Genomic DNA, 19,649 nt, shown 5'->3' with positions numbered 1-19,649 from the left:
TTGTACAGCAATAGTAATATAGTCATACAGTGATATGGCAAATTGTACAACATGGAGTACGTAATAGTATCCTCACCCGGTGACGAATCCGAACATGAGGATAAGGCCTGCTTTAATTCTAGTAAAGAAAAATCATTGTTAATTGGCATGTCATCAAAAAGAATATTATTAAAAGGATGCATTTCTTCAATATTTTCCTTATGGGATATAAACTCAGGAGAATAATTGTTTGAACTGGAAACGAAAGAGAAACTGTCTGCCAAAATATTGGCTTTGTCAATATTAGTAACATAATTACTATTATTATGAACAATAGTTGGGGTGTTATTTGATTTTCTTTTACCTTTAATCGAGTTTATTTTATTCCAGACTTCTTTGGTATTTGTATTTTCAGATAAATTCGAACAGTATTGTCGCCAGTGATCTCTCTGAGTTGTTTTAATCACCCGCTGTGCTACAGCTTTAGCTCGTTTAAATAAAACAATGTCTTGGTATAGGCGAGTGCGTTTTGCACGATTTTTTAAACGTTTCCGATTTTTTATAGCATTAGAACAATCGTCGTTCCACCAAGGAACAGGTATTTTACTAGACACCTTACCTGAGGATTTTGGAATGCATTTTTGTGCAGCCACATCAATGGCATTAAGTACATTATCTGCAAAAATATCAACATCATTATTATACACATCCTGAGAAAAAGACCTCAAACATTCTTCTTTGTATACATCCCAGTTTGCCCTTTTCACACATCATCTGGGAGGCTAGCCTACAGGATTCACATGGTGGTCTATATTACAGGTGACTAGAACTGGTAAGTGGTCGCTAGGACAAGGGCTTATGGTATCAACGAACCAATTAAAAGACAGACCTATATCTGCTGAGCAAAGAGTAAGGTCTAAGTGAGACAGATTACCAGAATGAGGATCTACACGAGTGCCCGTCCCATCATTTAAAACACACATTTCATAATCATTAACTAGAGCAGTCATTACCCTTCCATTGAAATTCGTTGTAATGCTACCCCATAAGGGTCCGTAAGCGTTAAAATCCCCACACAATATATAAGTGCTATTAATATAAGACATAAGAGTATCAAAATCTTTTCTATCAATACGACTAGAAGGATTGTATATATTAACAACACTTGTGGGTGCACCAGACCTCGTAGCAATATTAAAACATTGTGCCTCAATACTGTTAAAGGGAGGTAACTTTAGTTCTGAAAAGGATAGGCCGTCTTTTAGAAGCATGGCCAGGCCCCCTCTCCCGTCTGTATTCCTATCCATTCTACCTATAAAATACCCAGGGTAAGTAAAATCCATATGTGGCTTTAAAAAAGTTTCTTGGAGACATATAACATGAGGAGCGGGCTTAAGATTTTGAATATAACACTTGAATTCCTCTCCATGAGCGCCAAGACCGCAAATATTTTGATGTAACATGTTAAAAGTCATTGATAATAGAGGTAAAACAAGATAGGAATATATATTTATATTATATAAAGGATACATTATGAATGTTCATCATCCGAGGACACAGTAAATAGAATATTGTTCAGTCTTTTAAAATCAACAGCCTCAGAGCCAAGACGACTCTGAGCGATGCTAAACACTACTTGTACCAAACTCTTAGAGTCTTCGATTTCGAAGACTTTTATTAGTATTTCCGAAAAGATGGCGATAAGCCTTGTGGCCATTGTGAAGGACATATCGTCTGTCTGAGTGGGTTCACCACGTGGGGTTTGAGTAGCTATGGACCTAAGGATTGGCTTGACGGGTGTAATCGTAATAGAATGGGGCTGTTCAGGGGGGGGTATCTACTACCGGCCCTTCTGTTAGAGCTCGCTCATTTGACCCCTCTGGGTAAATTCTATGGGGGTTATCTTCTTCACGTACTGATTTTAAAGCATCAGCAAAAGAAATTTTCTTGGTAACCTTTATGAACTGCGCTTTACATACCTGCTTTCTATATGGGCAACCCATATACGCCGAGCTATGGCTCAGGGACCCGCAGTTGACACATTTGGGGCGATCCAGGTTGTGGCATTCATCAAATGTATGGGGGCCGCCACATCTTGGGCATCGCTGGCGCCCCCTACATTCCCCTGAAATATGGTTACACAGAACTGGAACAGTCAAGCCTTTGAATGACGTCACACCCGCAGAGCACAACACAGGGTAAATACAGGCATGGAGGTATAATCCACTTCAGATCAGTCACAGCTCCCGCAGAAGCTCACAAACGAGCCGTTCAGAGACGTAGAGTAATGTCACCTTGTGGCAGAACGAACGTCCTTTGCCAAAACTGAAAACTTCAGTTTAGAGTCCTTGACGACCTTGTTGGTCAGGTGAGGTCAGCGTGTTAAACAAATTACACAGTCCACACTGTATAATCATAATAAAGACCCGAACACCAATAAACGTGACTTCCGCAGAAATTCACATAAACCAGACATCAGTACTGCTGTGGTACACAAACGGTGCCGGCATAAAAATCTGTCCTCCCTAATGAAACTGGCATCACCAGCTCATATAAACATAATGGACTCTATACGAGAGCGTCGCACACTCTCCTGGCTCCCAGTGGATGCAGCAAAAATACCTCCTCCCTGCACAGCAAACACGGCTTATATACGGTCCAGGTGGATTCAACTATTCTTAGACACAGAATTAACAGCCAATGAACAGCCAGTTAAATAAACAGAGCATTGAACAAGGTGCTTTCGGCCAGGTCCGCGCTGTACCTATATAACAGGGCCTGTTATGCTTATAACATATTTCTACTTGCTCAGCTCGATAGAAGGTGTAGATATGTCTGGACGCGGTAAAGGAGGCAAAGGTCAACTTAACCCCCTTTCTTGTACAGGCGTTCATTGAGAGTGGTTTTCATAGTGTTGTATATTTGATATTTTTTGGATTTATTTGTGATAGCTTTCGGTCTTGTAAATTCTAAATTAATTACACACGTTTGTTGCTTAGTATTGGGCTTTTTGACAACAATTTGTTTTTTTTTTTTTTTTTTTTTTTTTTTTTTTTTTTTTTTTTTGGCTGATAAGCAGTCACATCTGATATTAGAAATATAGTTAATCCATAGAAAAAAAGTTCTATAATTGATTGTATATATAGTAATATATAGTGTATATAGTAATATATAGTGTATAATAGTAATATCGTTAGTATTATATAGTAGCATAGGGCTATAAGTTACTATACTTTAGGTATAGTGTACAATTGTGGGATAGGAAATCCTGTACTTACACTGTCTCTTCCACACCTAACAGAGCGCCTTTCGTCTTTTCTCCCTGGCTCGGAGCAGCTCCCGAGCAACTTCTGCTATTTTTAACTGTCGTCTTGTAATAACTCCCCTGTGCATACACCACTATAGTCATTAGTTACAGCCATGGATGACGCAGAAGGAGACGACATGGAAGTCGTGGAAACGCGATCCACTACAAAACGAACGCGCGATTTTTCAACCGATAGAAGCTCCCAGGAAGGGAAGAAAGCAAAGCAGGTGGGTCAGAAGCAGGGAAATAACAATAACAATGTTGTAATTTCATCTATTATTTTCATGGTTTTGGCAAAGGACGTTCGTTCTGCCACAAGGTGACATTACTCTACGTCTCTGAACGGCTCGTTTGTGAGCTTCTGCGGGAGCTGTGACTGATCTGAAGTGGATTATACCTCCATGCCTGTATTTACCCTGTGTTGTGCTCTGCGGGTGTGACGTCATTCAAAGGCTTGACTGTTCCAGTTCTGTGTAACCTGTGTACTGTGTTCGCTAACCTGGCGAAGTACCTGTCTATGACAATTTGTGAATTGTGTGTTTATCCCATGGTCTTTACGTTGGATTTCCTGGAATACATTCCTTGGGATGCAAAGGTGAACTGGAAACTTGTAAAGACCGGTAATACTGATGTGTATGTTGTTGTTGTTGTTGAACTGTCTGTAAAACTGTACGTCTCATTTTATATATAAAGCATTGTTTACATTGTAATATTGAGTCACTGAGTCTGTTTTCTGTTGCTGTTTTCAATCCATGCCTGTATTTACCCTGTGTTGTGCTCTGCGGGTGTGACGTCATTCAAAGGCTTGACTGTTCCAGTTCTGTGTAACCTGTGTACTGTGTTCGCTAACCTGGCGAAGTACCTGTCTAGGACAATTTGTGAATTGTGTGTTTATCCCATGGTCTTTACGTTGGATTTCCTGGAATACATTCCTTGGGATGCAAAGGTGAACTGGAAACTTGTAAAGACCGGTAATACTGATGTGTATGTTGTTGTTGAACTGTCTGTAAAACTGTACGTCTCATTTTATATATAAAGCATTGTTTACATTGTAATATTGAGTCACTGAGTCTGTTTTCTGTTGCTGTTTTCAATACCGTAACAAGAGACAAAAACATTTGCATCCCGGAACAACAGAATCCAAAACAAGTACGCTGTACAGTGTTCCCATGTATGGCAGGAGTGGAAACCAGCATGAGCTAGACTTCACAGCGGCCGCATTGGTGAGAGGCTTGTGGGTCATTAAGCTGCGCTAGCGCGCTAACCAAGTGAGCCACGGAGACCTCTTATAAGGGTAAGATGCGTCGGGATATGATAACAAATGTATGTGAGGGTATACGTTACAAAAAGTTAATACGAGATCACAGGTGCTTTATGGAGAAGTATGCTGCTTAGGTAAAACTCATCATAAAAGATTTGAAACACAGATAGAAAAAAAACTATTTTATATCCATTGTGCCATAATCGAGTGTATTAATTAATACATTTGACAGCTTTGTATGTACATGTGTACGCCTCAAGCAGTTATTCAAGCAGTTGTTTATTTTATGTTATTCTATTTATTTGTATGTAATTGTATAATGTCATGTTTAGAATGAGGTCAAGGTTATTGTTGATAGTTGTCTGTCTCGCTCTATCTATTAAAGGGCCGGGAGATAATTCACGCCTGAAACCCACCACACATAAAATAGCTCTCCTGGCCACTGGACCGAACCTGATGAACTGAGTAATGCATATGTTGGGAGTGAGGGGGATTGGCCTTTCATAGAGAATGGCAGTGAAGACGGCCAAGAGGACTACCGTAACTACGAGAGCACGAAAAAGAAAATAATTTTACCACAGGTTGACTTTCACGAGCAATTCATTAGCATCTTTTCAGGGTAAAACGTTACTTGGAACAAAAAAAAAGTTGACATAAAATTTCGCTACGTAGGACAGGAATCAAAACGAGAACATGGATCAGATAGCCTGTCTACTGGAACAGCCCGGCAAATGGCAGACTAAACAGATTGCTGTTATTCTGCTAGGAATATTTTCCACGGCTGTAAACACTCTGGCGATCGCCTTCATAGGTATGCAATTTCTATTCTTAAATTCTATTGCTTTAAATTGTCATTGATAACCGAAAAACGAGCACGAATACGTGCGATTTTTTGGGTTGAGTTTTTGTTTTAATTTTTAATTTCATGAGTTATAGGGGACAGTTTGTCCGTCATTTAATTTGAGTTCAGAATTAAGATGCTACCGTCGGACCTAGCGGTGGACGGTTGTCGCCGTGGAGGTGGGGTGCGGAGATCAAAGCAGCATCGCGGCGTACAGAGCTGCGCCAGACCACGGAAAGTGTTAATTGTTAAGCTTTTAAGGGCAGTAATTTTGAAGCGTAAAAGCGGTTCCGGTGATTAATGTAGGCGAATGATACGGCCAAGAAGTTTTAAGTACAGTAATAAGATACAACAACACAACGTTAAAATTACTAAACACGATATTCGTCCTCGTTTTGTATAACGAATCTTAGAAGTTCTGGTTGTGAATCGTCTGCAAGTCCTTTAGTACTGTATGCATGGTTTAGTTATTGACTGTAAAATACGTGTATGTTTCCCTGTTTAATCTAGTCGATGTGGATTTTCAAGTACCGTAAATTTCCTAAACATGCGATTATATTTTAGCAGTAACGTATTTATACGTCTGTTTCACAGCTTGAACCACCACCATCACCACTACTACTATCGTTGCTATAGCCACGATCATTGTCACCATCACGATCACATGTTGACTGCATCCACTGAAACAGTGGCTTTTAATGAAGAGTGTGTACAAGCCTTCCTCCTTTAGTTTGAATTTCGCCTGTATTAGTCAAATGTTCGAATTGTTTTTAAAGCTGGCGAACTTTATAGACCACACTGCCAGTGACACGGTATTCTGACCTCACATTTGTTTTGGGCAAGGGAGAACATTGAAAATTCAGCCACAGTTTTGAAGACAAACGGGCTTATGTCAACCAGATATACAGACGCATTCGAGATCGTTCGCCATTCTACGTGAATCCTACGCTACCGAGACAACGCTCGTGTATAGATGGGCGCTATCAGCGTAGTGCCCCCCCCCCCTAAATTTGGGATAATTGTTGATAGAAAAGTGTCAGATATTTAAAAAGTGTTTTCAGATTAAATCTCTACCAATGGTGTAAAAATTAAACACTGCACCTGGAATTAATCAAAACATCCAAAATTTACTCACGTGATAGCTAATCAATATATATATATATATATATATATATGTGTGTGTGTGTGTGTGTGTGTGTGTGTGTGTGTGTATTGTCTGGTCTCAACGGAGGCAGTAGGTACATTTCCATTTTAGAATGATACAGGCGCTCTCATTCAGAAGTGCTACCCATTAAACAAGCGTACAAACATTAGGTCTACAATTAAGCTAAAATATATTTATTTATTTATTTATTTCATTGGTGTTTTACGCCCTACTCAAGAATATTTCACTTATACGATGGCGGGCAGCATTATGGTGGGTGGAAACCGGGGAGAGCCCGAGGGAAACCCACGACCATCCGCAGGTTACTGGAAGACCTTCCCACGTACAGCCGGAGAGGAAGCCAGCATGAGCTGGACTTGAACTCACAGCGACCACATTGGTGAGAGACTCCCGGGTCTCGGAGGCCCCTGTTTAAATATAGTTACACCAATAATTTGTTTTTAAAGGTGAATGATATATGATAAAAAGAACGCATAGGTCTAGAGCTAACCAATGACTTTCATTTCTACAATATTATCAATCAATATTTGATCACAGGCTTTCAACCGAAATTCGCTTGCACGGACGGAGAAAATGATTACAATTATACGGGAGGCAGAAACGCAACAACTGAATTCAATGACCATTGCACTGTGCTGAACGCCACATCGAACACCTCTTCTGCTTGTGGAGGTGGATTTCGTTATCAGGCCTACAAATTGGAGACTATTGTTGCAGAAGTAAGTGACACAGAAACCATTTCGGCATGAGAAAAAATTGATACATTCACTTGAAAAGCGTACAGTTTGATAGGGATTTATCTGCGCAAACTGTTGCATGTGCTCACAGAAGTTAGACTACATTTGGAATATTTAACATAAATAGAAAGATTGTCCTGGGAGCGAAAATTCCTCACATATATCTCGGATACGTTTTATTATTTCTTTAACATATTGTATGTATATTTTGTGGCTAGGTAAGAACGCCATACGCAACTATAGCTATAGTCGCATGCGCTGTAAGCAGTATTTTAATACCTATGATTCTTACGCGCATGCGTATAATTTATGACGCCTTGAATTTCGTTAGATAGTTCGAGATGATACCATTACGTCCTACAATCATCAATTTATTTATCTGACACTGTACTGAAGAAATTCTTAGTTACATGACTGTGATTAGTTTTATGGATGAAGGAAACGGGAAAAGCCTGAGGGAACCAACGCCCTTCGCCAGATATCTGGCAAGGCTGCAAGTCGATGAAACGACAGCTGAATTCGAGTAGTTCGCCTCATTGGTCGCAGTCAGATGGTGCTTTTACCATTGGAACAAGCTAGAGTCCCTTCCTAATTCTGAATCTAACTTATACATGCACATGCATTCACACACTAACCAGTTATTACACATGCAGAATTGTTTACCACCTTGCACATGCTTTAGACAACGATGTTCATTTTTTACATTCAAGAACTTAATTTGTTAATTTTAATAGAAAATGTGTTGTTTGAGTGATGCTAGAATGTATTCTCTTATCTGTGTTATATTCAACATAAAATTCTGTTAGTTTAATGGAAAACATATGTTGAATTAATAGAATATATGTGTTATATTTAATAGCAAAATACATTCTAGCCTCACTCAGGCAACAAACTTTCTCTTGAAATCAACAGATTAATTTTTGAGTGTACTACATTGTCTTGGGATTGTCAAGCTGCATGAAAGCATAATTTTAATACATGAAAATAGCTTAGTTACTTGACCTGTAATACTAAACCACAATCATGCCAAAGATTAAATCAGTTTTGTTTGCTTTGACTTTAATTTCCAGTGGGATTTGGTCTGTGAGAAGGCTTATCTCTCGGAAGTATCGCAAGTTCTGTATACAGTTGGAATGGCCATCGGCTCGCTTTTTGTTTCCCCAATATCGGACCGCCTTGGAAGGAAGAAATCTTACCTGGGCTTGCGTTTTCTCTACGTCTTCTGCACTGTTGGTCTGGCTCTCTCACCAAACGTTTATGTCTTCATGGCTCTTCGTTTTCTGACAGGGGCCATGGGCACGGTGAGATTGGTCCTAAATTTTATCTTTTAATATCCTACGTAAAGATTATTTGTCTCATGACGTGTTCTAGTGTTTAAAATGATTGACAAGCTGATGACAGATGTAAATTAAATGTAATGAAAATCATTACTGCATGTATAATGAATACACACGGTCTGATATTTTGTTGAACGTACATGTATATACAAGTTCTTGTTATACGTCTGTATAGGTTTACTGTTGAGTTTTCATTACTCATTTGTTACACACTTGTAAGTAATATCGGGTCGTCTTAAGGGATGGCGTTGTCTCACCAGGTATAGGGACATGTATAAAAACCTCCTGATTCAAATCCGTGGGTGGTGGATTCGAACCTTCGATCTGGCTGACCAATAGCTGGTCACTTTAAGGCAGAAACTTTTACTACGTTTAGCCTTCCAATGCCTGCCGTATAATTTGCTCTGGCAAACGGGGCAAATGGGGGTGAAAATGGGTTACCAGAGGATTTCTTGTTTCATTTGTGACAGGCAGTGTCCCTTGGTACGATTCGTGTATCTAATGGAGCTAAGCCCAATCCACCATAGGCCATTCTTAACCACAATGACTGGGATACTGTGGGCAGTGATTCTCTGTCTAGAGTCCGGCATAGCACAGCTAATGAGGGGCATGAATTGGAGATACTTCCAGGCTGTCATATCTATAACTTCACTTTCTGTTATTCTGGACGTCATGTAAGTTTCTAACACTGCTAAGATGCATATAGCTTACGAAAGTACCCAAAGGAGGTGTAAATGGATGTGAAATAGGAGTGGGAAACGATAGTTTCGTTTGGGTTCCGCCTGGTTTCCCTTTCCTTGTGAAACCGGAAACACGAAATATTCTTGATCTATGCGTCCTAGCACACATTTTTAGAGCAATCGTCGGCTGCCATACATAACAAATTCAAGGTCAAGGTCAAGAATCGCATGATGAATTTTAAAATAACGTTCAAAATAAAGCACCATGCAAAGAACAAAAGTATTGAAGATATATTGTCAGTACAGAGTGACCAAATAGATATGTGCATTTTTTCTCTCCAGATAATGTCATTTAGTATTCTTATTGTCTTTCGTAAGATGTGGGAAACTTTGAATATTTCCAATCAAACTGTTCCTCTCAATTTTGAATTTACGTTCTAAAAAAGTATATGTAGCCCCATATCAGGACACGTTTTCCAGCTATACACTGGAAACTCACAAATGTTGAGTCATGTTTTGAAGGTTTTGGCTGCTTGTTATTCCATAGATTCATAAAGGAATCTCTTCTCTGGCTTTACGCGAACGACAAGCTAAAGGAAGCTTCGAAGCTTTTGAAAAAAGCCATGGCGACAAATGGTATCATGGAACAGGAAATGACGGCTACAGATGATGGTAGGGACTCGTCCGAAAGCACCGGAGATCAGGCACGTGGTTATCGGATGGTTCCAAGTGCAGACACGCCCCCTGCTGAAGCTAAAGACAACCAATATGTCAACATCAACAGCCCGTCTGAAAGCAGAGGATGTGACGCAGGTGGTAACCGCATGGTTCCACTGGCAAACAACGCCAATTCAAAAGATAGCCCAGCTTTGGTGGCAAAAACTGGGACGAAAAGGCTGAGCATAATACATTTGCTGAAAAACAGGTCAACGCGGAAGATCGTGTTTATCATTTGTTTTACCTGGTGAGATGACTTTCAGTATTTGTTTTTCAAATACCAGTTAGCACATTTCGTGAATAATAAAAAGAGCTGAAATATTTATTCAGCGTTCCGGATACCTACCGTTAGTTACGTTTAATGAAGCCTAAAGCCCGGATCACGTTTTAAATTGCATACTGAAAATCTTCTAGCTGGAATAGGCTATGAATGGCAGCTATAAAGAACATAGAGAACATTGGCATTCCATTCTCATTGGCCAGCAGGATTGTGTGTTCAGCAAGCACTGATATACAGTTTTATCCGCATAAATTATTAAACTCGCATTAGTCTTTTTTGTTGGAAACAGTTTTATCCGCATAAATTATTAAACTCGCATTAGTCGTTTTTGTTGGAAAACAACAACCAGCATAGATGCATGCTGTTATGGTTAAAAAACAGCCGGAGGAAAACATCAAACTGCTGGAAGGGAACATCAGTAAAAAGACTAGTGAAAAACTGTTTCTGAAAATACCTTCATTTATTTTTTTATGTGTTTTTCTCTCAGTTAATTTGGACTGTAAGGTGTTGTATATAAGCTATATTGTTTATGTATATCCCCAATTATGTCACCCAGGTTTCGATGGCCCTAAAACAGGTATTTAACATCAGTCTCGATTGTTCGTGCTGCCTCACACAATACAAGCTTATTTACAACTGATGTACAGAAAAAAACACAGATGTATTGAAAAAGTTATGTCATTAACGACGTACATGAGCATTCTCATTAAAATATGCCCCGTCAAGCTCGCCTTATTATCCACATTTGAATGCATTCAATGAAATTCACTAAAAAAAATCCAAAAGAAAAATAAGGCCATTTTGACATCGTGTACAGCTTGTAATGGTCTTTCCACTGCATGTTACTTACTTCAGGTTTGTGTTTTCTTTCCATTTAAATACCATGGAAGTCCCATGACATTAAACGTCATATGCTTGTTATAATTCACGTAAAAGTATATTAGTTGATTCGTTAGAAATCCCATTGCTTAAAAACATTAATAGGCATATTAGATTTTGTTTTGATTCTGACATTTGAATCTTGCCATACTTTTGCTCCCTAAACTTTTATGTATTTCAGGTTTGTCAACAGTCTAGTGTATTACGGGATCTTTCTTATGTCCTACGCCATGGCTGGAGACAGAATTTTGAACTTTTTCCTTGGTTCCTTGGTGGAAATTCCGTCATACCTGGCTCTGTACGTGGGTCTAAGATGGTAGGTACGAATATATTAGATGTGTTGTATCTTTGTATACACGTGGGTCGAGGTGCTGATGACAGAATTACACTCCCTGGGCGTATTTACTCAATATTTCCCACAAACCGATTCCAAAGTGTGTATTTAAACGCACAATCCTCCTGCTACGCCTGCTAGTGCGTGTGAATGCCCTCTTCGCTTTGTTAACTCGTCTACACAGAAGGTTCGGTCAACTCTTCATCAAATCAGGTGATTAAGAGGGTGGGGTTATGGGGGGGGAGGGTCCGTGGCCTAGTGGTTAACATGTTAGCGACCTGCGGATGGTCGTGGGTTTCCCTAGTACCATAATTCTGGCCGCTGTCGTATAAGTGAAACATTCTTGAGTATACAGCATTAAACTCCAATCAAATGGATAAATAAATAAATAATTTATAGGCGAACATTGTTCGTCTTTAACTCATTGTGAATGACATTATAGCCTCTCAACTGTGCAAGAACAAAGACGCAGTAGGGCAGTGTACTGATTAAAATCTTGTACCGCTTAATACGTTCATGCACTTTTAGTGAATATCTCCCATTTTCTTCTGCATCACATCAGGTTAGATCGGAAAAAGTTACTGGTGTGGTTACACGGTTTGTGTGCAGTGTCTCTGTTGTTAGCCGGCGTCTTCAACTTCACTCTCAGTGAGTATACAGGCCACATACCTATCTCTACAAGATAAGGTGGCTTAATGATTAGAGCGTCCGCCTCAAAGTCGGGAGACCTCGGGATCACATGGAAATAATCTTTATTGTTCCGTGTCCAATTTCTCACAGACACGTCCAGATAAGTACTATCTTCAGAAAGAACGCTATGCTAATCGACGCTGTGGTGTGACATTGCAACCACATTTTGTCTCATAATGCAAGCAACGACTAAAGATAAGCAATGTGCCAGTACCAAATTCGATATTTAGATATCAAATAACGTAAGAGAATTTAACACAGGGTTTGGTTTTTTAAGTCGTGCCTCTATAATAATGTAATCGTTCGAATATGACGCCAGCATACCTTGTTCGTTATATTTGCATGTCAAATGAAATGTTTACTAAAATATGTTGCGTACATGTTTGTCGTTATTCGGTTATTCAGGAACGTATACGTGTCTATCCTGTCTCGTAATGTTCCTAGCGCGTTGTTCGGGCTTTCAGTAACGAACGTGTACATTCTGTGTCATAATGGTGCTGCGGCGTTATTCGGCCCTTCATTAGCGTACTTGTTCATTCTATCTCATAATGGTACTAGCGCAATATTCGACCCTTCAGTAACGTACCTGTTTCATTCTGTCCCATAACGGTGTTAGGGCATTATTCGGCTCTTCAGTAACGCACATGTAGGCATATATCCTCTCATATATAAGGATACTCGAATATTTGGTGCAGCTATACTTTTCGTTGTTGGCTTCTCCAATAACCAATAACCGATTTTTATGCAAGGTGTAACTTGACAACACAATGGCAAGACATACTAAAGATTGAAGACATCTTTACAAAACGCTGACCACTCGATGTTCTAATACTAAAACATATGATCAGTCCGTTATTGGTTCGCTGTTTGATATAAATTTTATTAATCTGTTGTTTTCAATTTGTCCTCAGCTGGAGTGACCAAAGTTATCGTCATGCAAGTGGTAACATTCGTCGGTAAATTTGGAATCTCGGCCACATTTACCCTGATATATGTCTATACGACAGAAGTATTCCCTACTAACTTCCGGTAAGGCTTCAAATACTGCTCTCGTCTTAGTATTCCATGAGTTTGCTGCCCGTAATTACTAGCTAGCTGTTAATGCATCAGCCCCTGGCATGGAAAGGACCCGGATCAACCTGGCAAAAACAGAGGTCCGATTAATGGACCCGGATCAACCTGGCAAAAACAGAGGTCCGATTAATGGACCCGGATCAACCTGGCAAAAACAGAGGTCCGATTAATGGACCCGGATCAACCTGGCAAAAACAGAGGTCCGATTAACGGACTTAACTTACATTTACCTAAATTACATACCAAGGAAGGGAGCTAACTCCAATTCATGCCCATAAACACCCCTGTTTAAAAGTCAGAAAACTAGGTGTTCGGTTCAAGGTGACTTGGTTTTAGTTACCCCTTCGACAGATCTACATTTTTTTTTACATGCATATTCTTGAATGCCTGGCGTAAACATCTTGCGGATGAGTAATTCTGCATAGAATACGCTGATGTGGTAGGCCCTATATGTTGCATGTGTCTATGCAAGGATAAGTTTAGACCAATACCAATGTTAAATTGATCCCCATATTTTATAATATGATCAATTTATCTAATTTATTTTGGCACACAATTTTATGGGTTTTTTTTACACGTGATAACTCGATATTATTGTTTTTCTGTCTTTCAAGGACGTCTGGATTGGGAATTGGGTCAATATCAGCGAGACTTGGTTCCTTCTTATCGCCATTCTCCAGCGTGTTAGTAAGTAATGATTTGCGTTAAGCCGCATTTACATTTTCGGGTCGATCCGTCGAAAGAAAACCGGACATGCACCATTTCATGCGATTGTACCATTCGAGAAATCGTAACGTCTGATCACGAAATGTGAAACAGACTTCTTTTATTTTCATTCCAAGTGTTGAATTCGACGAATCGATACGACAAATCGCATCATGTAAACGCAACGTTTATGCATATGCACTCAGTTTTGGGAACAATGGAGGGTGAAATGTCAGGGTGGAAACAATAAAGTTTTAAAACGTTTGAAATTAGGAATGATCATTCATGCAACTGGAAAAGTGAATATAACTATTAATACATATAAGTAGAATATTCTTGTCGGTAAGAGGTTTAGTGAAATTGTGAACTCGTTTATACTCCCTGTTAGGGTATCGGTATAATAAGCCAAAATCAATTCCCGATAACGAGCCTAACCTGGGCCAAACAGAGTAACACTCTCCAACATTCAAATAGTTGGACAGCGTAAAACACCAATCATATAAATAAATAAATACATCAAATGGTTGGTTTAACAATTTAATAAATCAAAAAAGATTGGATTTGATTGGTGTTTTACGCCGTACTCAAGAATATTTCACTTATACGACGGCGGCCAGCATTATGGTGGGTGGAAACCGGGCAGAGCCCGGGGAAGCCCACGACCATCCGCAGGTTGCTGGCAGACCTTAATATATATATATATATATATATATATATATATATATATATATATATATATATATATATATATATATATATATATCTATGTATGTGTGTGTGTGTGTGTGTGTGTAATAAATGTTACAATAAATGGCGGCAGCTTACTCGTGTGTACAAATACTTCAGACCTGAGTTACGTTACAGTCCTTAACTTGACTTTCCGTCGTTGTCCAATCAGCCCTGGAATATTCCAGTCCTGTTTCTGGGCGTCCGTTTCCTCTTTACTGGCGCAGTTTGTTGATCTCCCTCCAACGTTAACACGGTTGAATCCTACAACGCGACATACAAAGGGAGGTTGATACTCTTCTTGTTTCCAGACCACAAGTCCTCCAGCAAGCAGTTAACATATACACAATAATCACAGTTCACAAACAGCAGAATGTCCTCCAACAATCACCCGTTAGTTTTGGTCTTGCTGATGCAAATTACTCCTGCTTTTCCACACCAACGATACTAACTATTGCTGTGATGTATCGTCCATAACTCAAATAAACCAGCATTCCGTCAACAGCGCCTTATAGCTGTGCAAATATCACTGTCGTATTACTATCTTGCCACTGACTATCACTGTTCATAACTATCACTGACTCTCTCTAAGCCTACAAATCTGCCGCCTTATATGTTGTCATCGAAGCTTCGAGAAAGAACAAAGAAAAAACATAAACAAAGTCATTTTCCAGAAGCATCGGTCAATCGAAATTGATTGACTAAAAATTTACAAGATGTTCTGTATTTACACGACTGAAATGTACACGTCACGTGACTAAGCCGCGCTAGGAAATGTACGACTATAAACATACAATGTATTATTACATGAAAACCCCATAGTATATATTTATTTATTTATTTGATTGGTATTTTACGCCATATTCAAGAATATTTCACTTTTCACGTCGAATAAATGACGGCGGCCAGCATTATGGTGGGAGGAAACTGGGCAGAGCCCCGGAGAAACCCACGACCATCCGCAGGTTACTGGCAGACCTTCCCACGTACAGCCGGAGAGGAAGCCAGCATGAGCTGGATTTGAACTCACAGCGATCGCGTTGTTGAGAGGCTTCTGGGTCATTACGCCATAGTACATATACATGTATTAATAAAGAATTTGTGATGCATCAACTCCGTTTTACTTTGAACTAGTTGTACACAGCGAATTTCTGTAATGTCCCAGTCCACCTGTCCACCTTTCTATCTCAGAATTACGCTCGTAAATATCTGAGCAACATTTGTCAATTCAGAAAAAGATGTCGGGTTTGGGCCATATACATATAGTATTGTTTTCTCCAAGCTCGGACATTCTGAATCAATGCCATGTTCTTAATTCAATTAAATTCTCTTTACTAATATTTATCCACATATTCTCTGTTCTGTTTCACTGAAACTGTCTGTCTTGGACCGTTTGCTGTAGATAATACAAGAAATGCCACTGGCTTTCGTGTAACCAAGGGTTTGGTTAGTGGTCATGCCATGTATTAGTGGTCATGCCATGTATGTGTTCAGGATTTACCCTACTTGACATCCAAGAACACAGTGGTGAATTATGTAGTAGTGTCATTATGCCACTTGGTTATATTTGACTCAAAGGTTTGTCCTCTGTGCTTTTTTATAGTAAATACATGTTGTTTACAAGCTATTGTTATCTTTCAGGTACGAAAATTACCTTGGGGTCCAGGGATTATATTCGGAGGTCTTTGTCTGGTGCTGACTTTCATTTTATTGTTTGCACCGGAAACACGCAATCGTGCTCTCCCACATTTCCTGGAAGATATCGAAGCCTGGGAGAGCGACGAGAAGCGGGCATCTTCTGTTAGAGAAGAGGGGAATGCCTCAACAACTGCTTGAAGGAATAGCCATATATAATCAGATGTTGATATGTTTTCATAAACTCCTGCGGATTTCAGAACTATTGATAAAAAAATTTGACGTATTTACGTATTAAGTTTTTAACACGTAAGCCGACGTATCAGTTCACATTTGTGATTAAGTCTCACACTGGATTCCTCCACCCTTAAAACTGATCGCCATGCATTGCATGAGTGAAAAATTTTCGAGAAATTTCGAGAAATAACAGCATTTTCAGAAACAACTTGGAAAGTGTTTTACCACAAATCAACATTTAGGATCAACACTGACAAAAGGATTTCTCTAGCTGCATGTAGAACGCCAGGCCGTGGTCTGGTGGCTAGCGTGCTCGCGCAGAACATGCAATGACTCTGGCTCCGGTTTCTCAAAACGTCGTAAGTTGTTTTGCTTAAGCAAAAGTGTTTTGATTGATTTTTTTATTTGATTGGTGTTTTATGCCGTACTCAAGAATATTTCACTTATACGACGGCGGCCAGCATTATGGTGGGTGGAAATCGGGCACAGCCCGGGGGAAACCCACGACCATCCGCAGGTTGCTGAAAACCTTCCCACGTACGGCCGGAGAGGAAGCCAGCATGAGCTGGTCTTGAACTCACAGCGACCGCATTGGTGAGAGGCCCCTGGGTCACTACGCTGCGCTAGCGCGCTAACCGACTGAGCCACGGAGGCCCCCAAAAGTGTTTTGCTTAAGTAACATAATACTATACTTAGGAATCGTTTGACTTAAGTTTTGTCTTGAAACACTCCATCCACGACTTAGGCAAAAAACTCCGACTTAAGCAATTTACTGGAAGTTTCGTGAAACCGAGCCCAGGGGCCTCTAACCAATAAGATCGCTATGAGTTCAAGTCCAGTTCATGCTGAATTCCTGTCATACAAGAAAAGGTCTCTCAGCGACTCGTGGATATCCCCGGGCTCTGTTCGCTTTCCTCCCACCATAATGCTGGCCGCCGTCGGGTAAGAGAGATATTCTTGAGTACGGCGTAACGCACCAATCATATTAACCAATAAACAAGAGGAAACGTTTTTAGTAACCTATTGAAAACAAGGTTGGCGTTTATCCTGGGCACTCCGGACTCCATCATCCATGCATCGTATGAGTGAAAACTTTTTGAGAATGGCATTGAACTAACAGTGAAATAATTAAATAAATAAATATACTTCGAAAGTATTAAACAACGAACTCGGCCATAGATGCACTTTCAGACACATTTTGGAAAGAGGGCCTCCGTGGCTCAGTCGGTTAGCGCGCTAGCGCAGCGTAATGACCCAGGAGCCTCTCACCAATGGGGTCGCTGTGAGTTCAAGTCCAGCTCATGCTGGCCTCCTCTCCGGCCGTATGTGGAAAGGTCTGACAGCAACCTGCGGATGGTCGTGGGTTTCTCCCGGGCTGTGCCCGGTTTCCACCCACCATAATGCTGGCCGCCGTCGTATAAGTGAAATATTCTTGAGTACGGCGTAAAACACCAATCAAATAAATAAATAAATAAACACTTTGGAAAGCATCGTGACACAAATGGTTATAGGATCCACATTGGCGAAAGGGTTTAATGTACATGGAAAGGTCGGCAAGCAACCTGCAGATGACCCAATAACTTCTTACCACTGCGGTCACTGTGAGTTCAGGTTTACGTGGGAAGATCTACCAGCGAGTCGTGAGTACCCCCACCCCCCACCCCCCGAGTTCTACCCGGTTTCCTCCCACCATAATGCTGGCCTTCGTCATGTAAGTGAGATATCTTTGAGCACGATGTAAAACAGTCCGATAAATCTCCTTTGTTGACCAATGAGGTGGCGATGGTTATTTTTTAGTCTATTGTCTTGGCATATGGAGAACGGCCAAATTATAATATGTTATAATATGCGTATATAATGTATCATTATGTATCATTATCATATGGTCACTGCGATGAATAAAATATGATACAAATTACGCATTTCTCTTGGTTTTTTTTTTTTTTTTATCTATATGTTTACGGGAGAGTTACATGTATATACACATTAATAGGAAGCAATAGGCCCACACTTCAACCATACGCACGCTCGGGCTGATGTCATTGACAGCTGTGTATGGGCTGTTACAAATGAGCCGGCATAACACGTTTCAACTCATTCTATGTTCCTCGGTGTTTTAGACTTCAGTTCTTATACGTAGCGAGCAATATACTGATATGATAATCGGTTCAAAAGGGAAATAAACATGTCAGCTACAGATTAACGACTTTACAATCTGCTATATTATTTACTTAATTTCAAGTGAGATATTCAAATGAAAATGTAAGAAACCAAAAGTATCCTGATATATGTCAAAAATACGTACTGGAAATTTCCATCGCTTGTCCTTCCATCCTCCACATTTCCTCCTGGCAGGTGTTCTCTACAGCATTCCACCGGTTTGCCAGCTCGGGAGTGCATGGCATTAGACCACCCGCAATGCTCCACTTGATTAATGTCACATCAAACAATTCAAACATCGTCATATGACAGAAAAATTGTTAAGTATGACGTTAAAGGAGAAGAAAACTTATAAACATGACACTATAGGCTGAAAAGAGCACATTTTTTTCCTATCTCTTGGTGCCTGCTGCATAATTTTGCGATTTTTCCTCGCAATACACGTAAAGCCTGAAAAGGGCAAAGCTGGCAGAAATCGCTGTCCATCGCATCCTCCATATTTAACACCCTGTAATTTATGCTGGGGGTGTGTTGCCTCTCAACCAATGAGAGTAGTTAAAACTGCCGGCTTGTTCGTGTAAACTCGAAACCTATGTCCAACATTCCGGTTTCCCGATCGTCAAGCGGAAAACGAAGTGTATTGTTGGCTACTTTCTGAGATGAACAGTTCTACCGGAAATGTACAAACTGCACTTCAGCGGTTTCCGACGGCAATTCTCCTTCTAACACTCCTTCTTAGGCAAAATGGAGTCGCCCACAGCGGATGTTGGCGCTGACTTTATTTATAATTTATCAACTTCAGGTACATATTAGAATGTTTTTATGGCATGCACCTGCGAGGAAATGCATGCTCTTTTCAGTGGCATTTGATTGATATTTACATTTTCTTCTCCTTTAAACCCCAA

The 19,649-nt window shown here is 40.1% G+C and overlaps 1 protein-coding gene across 1 annotated transcript; it reads left to right on the top strand.

Annotated features, from left to right (window-relative positions):
* The first annotated feature begins 5,240 nt into the window (after window positions 1–5,240).
* Window positions 5,241–16,548, top strand: LOC135463067 (solute carrier family 22 member 15-like). Its single transcript, XM_064740390.1, has 10 exons — window positions 5,241–5,358; window positions 7,091–7,272; window positions 8,361–8,591; window positions 9,102–9,301; window positions 9,855–10,271; window positions 11,365–11,499; window positions 12,080–12,165; window positions 13,119–13,236; window positions 13,896–13,968; window positions 16,354–16,548. Exons 1-10 carry the CDS (start codon window positions 5,241–5,243, stop codon window positions 16,546–16,548), a joined length of 1,755 nt encoding a protein of 584 aa, XP_064596460.1.
* The last annotated feature ends 3,101 nt before the right edge of the window (window positions 16,549–19,649 follow it).

The sequence above is a fragment of the Liolophura sinensis genome, chromosome 1, assembly GCF_032854445.1.
Source record: "Liolophura sinensis isolate JHLJ2023 chromosome 1, CUHK_Ljap_v2, whole genome shotgun sequence".
NCBI classification, from domain to species: domain Eukaryota; kingdom Metazoa; phylum Mollusca; class Polyplacophora; order Chitonida; family Chitonidae; genus Liolophura; species Liolophura sinensis.
The sequence above is the reverse complement of the archived record's forward strand: the minus strand, read 5'-3'. Positions and strand labels throughout refer to the sequence as shown.

What these genes read in the sequence shown, in the direction of transcription:
- LOC135463067 (XM_064740390.1), top strand. Translation starts at nt 5,241, where the DNA reads ATGGATCAGATAGCCTGTCTACTGGAACAGCCCGGCAAATGGCAGACT. An exon ending in TGGAGACTATTGTTGCAGAA is followed by an intron (nt 7,273 to 8,360) that starts GTAAGTGACACA and finishes TTTAATTTCCAG; the next exon opens with TGGGATTTGGTCTGTGAGAA. An exon ending in TTTATCATTTGTTTTACCTG is followed by an intron (nt 10,272 to 11,364) that starts GTGAGATGACTT and finishes TATGTATTTCAG; the next exon opens with GTTTGTCAACAGTCTAGTGT.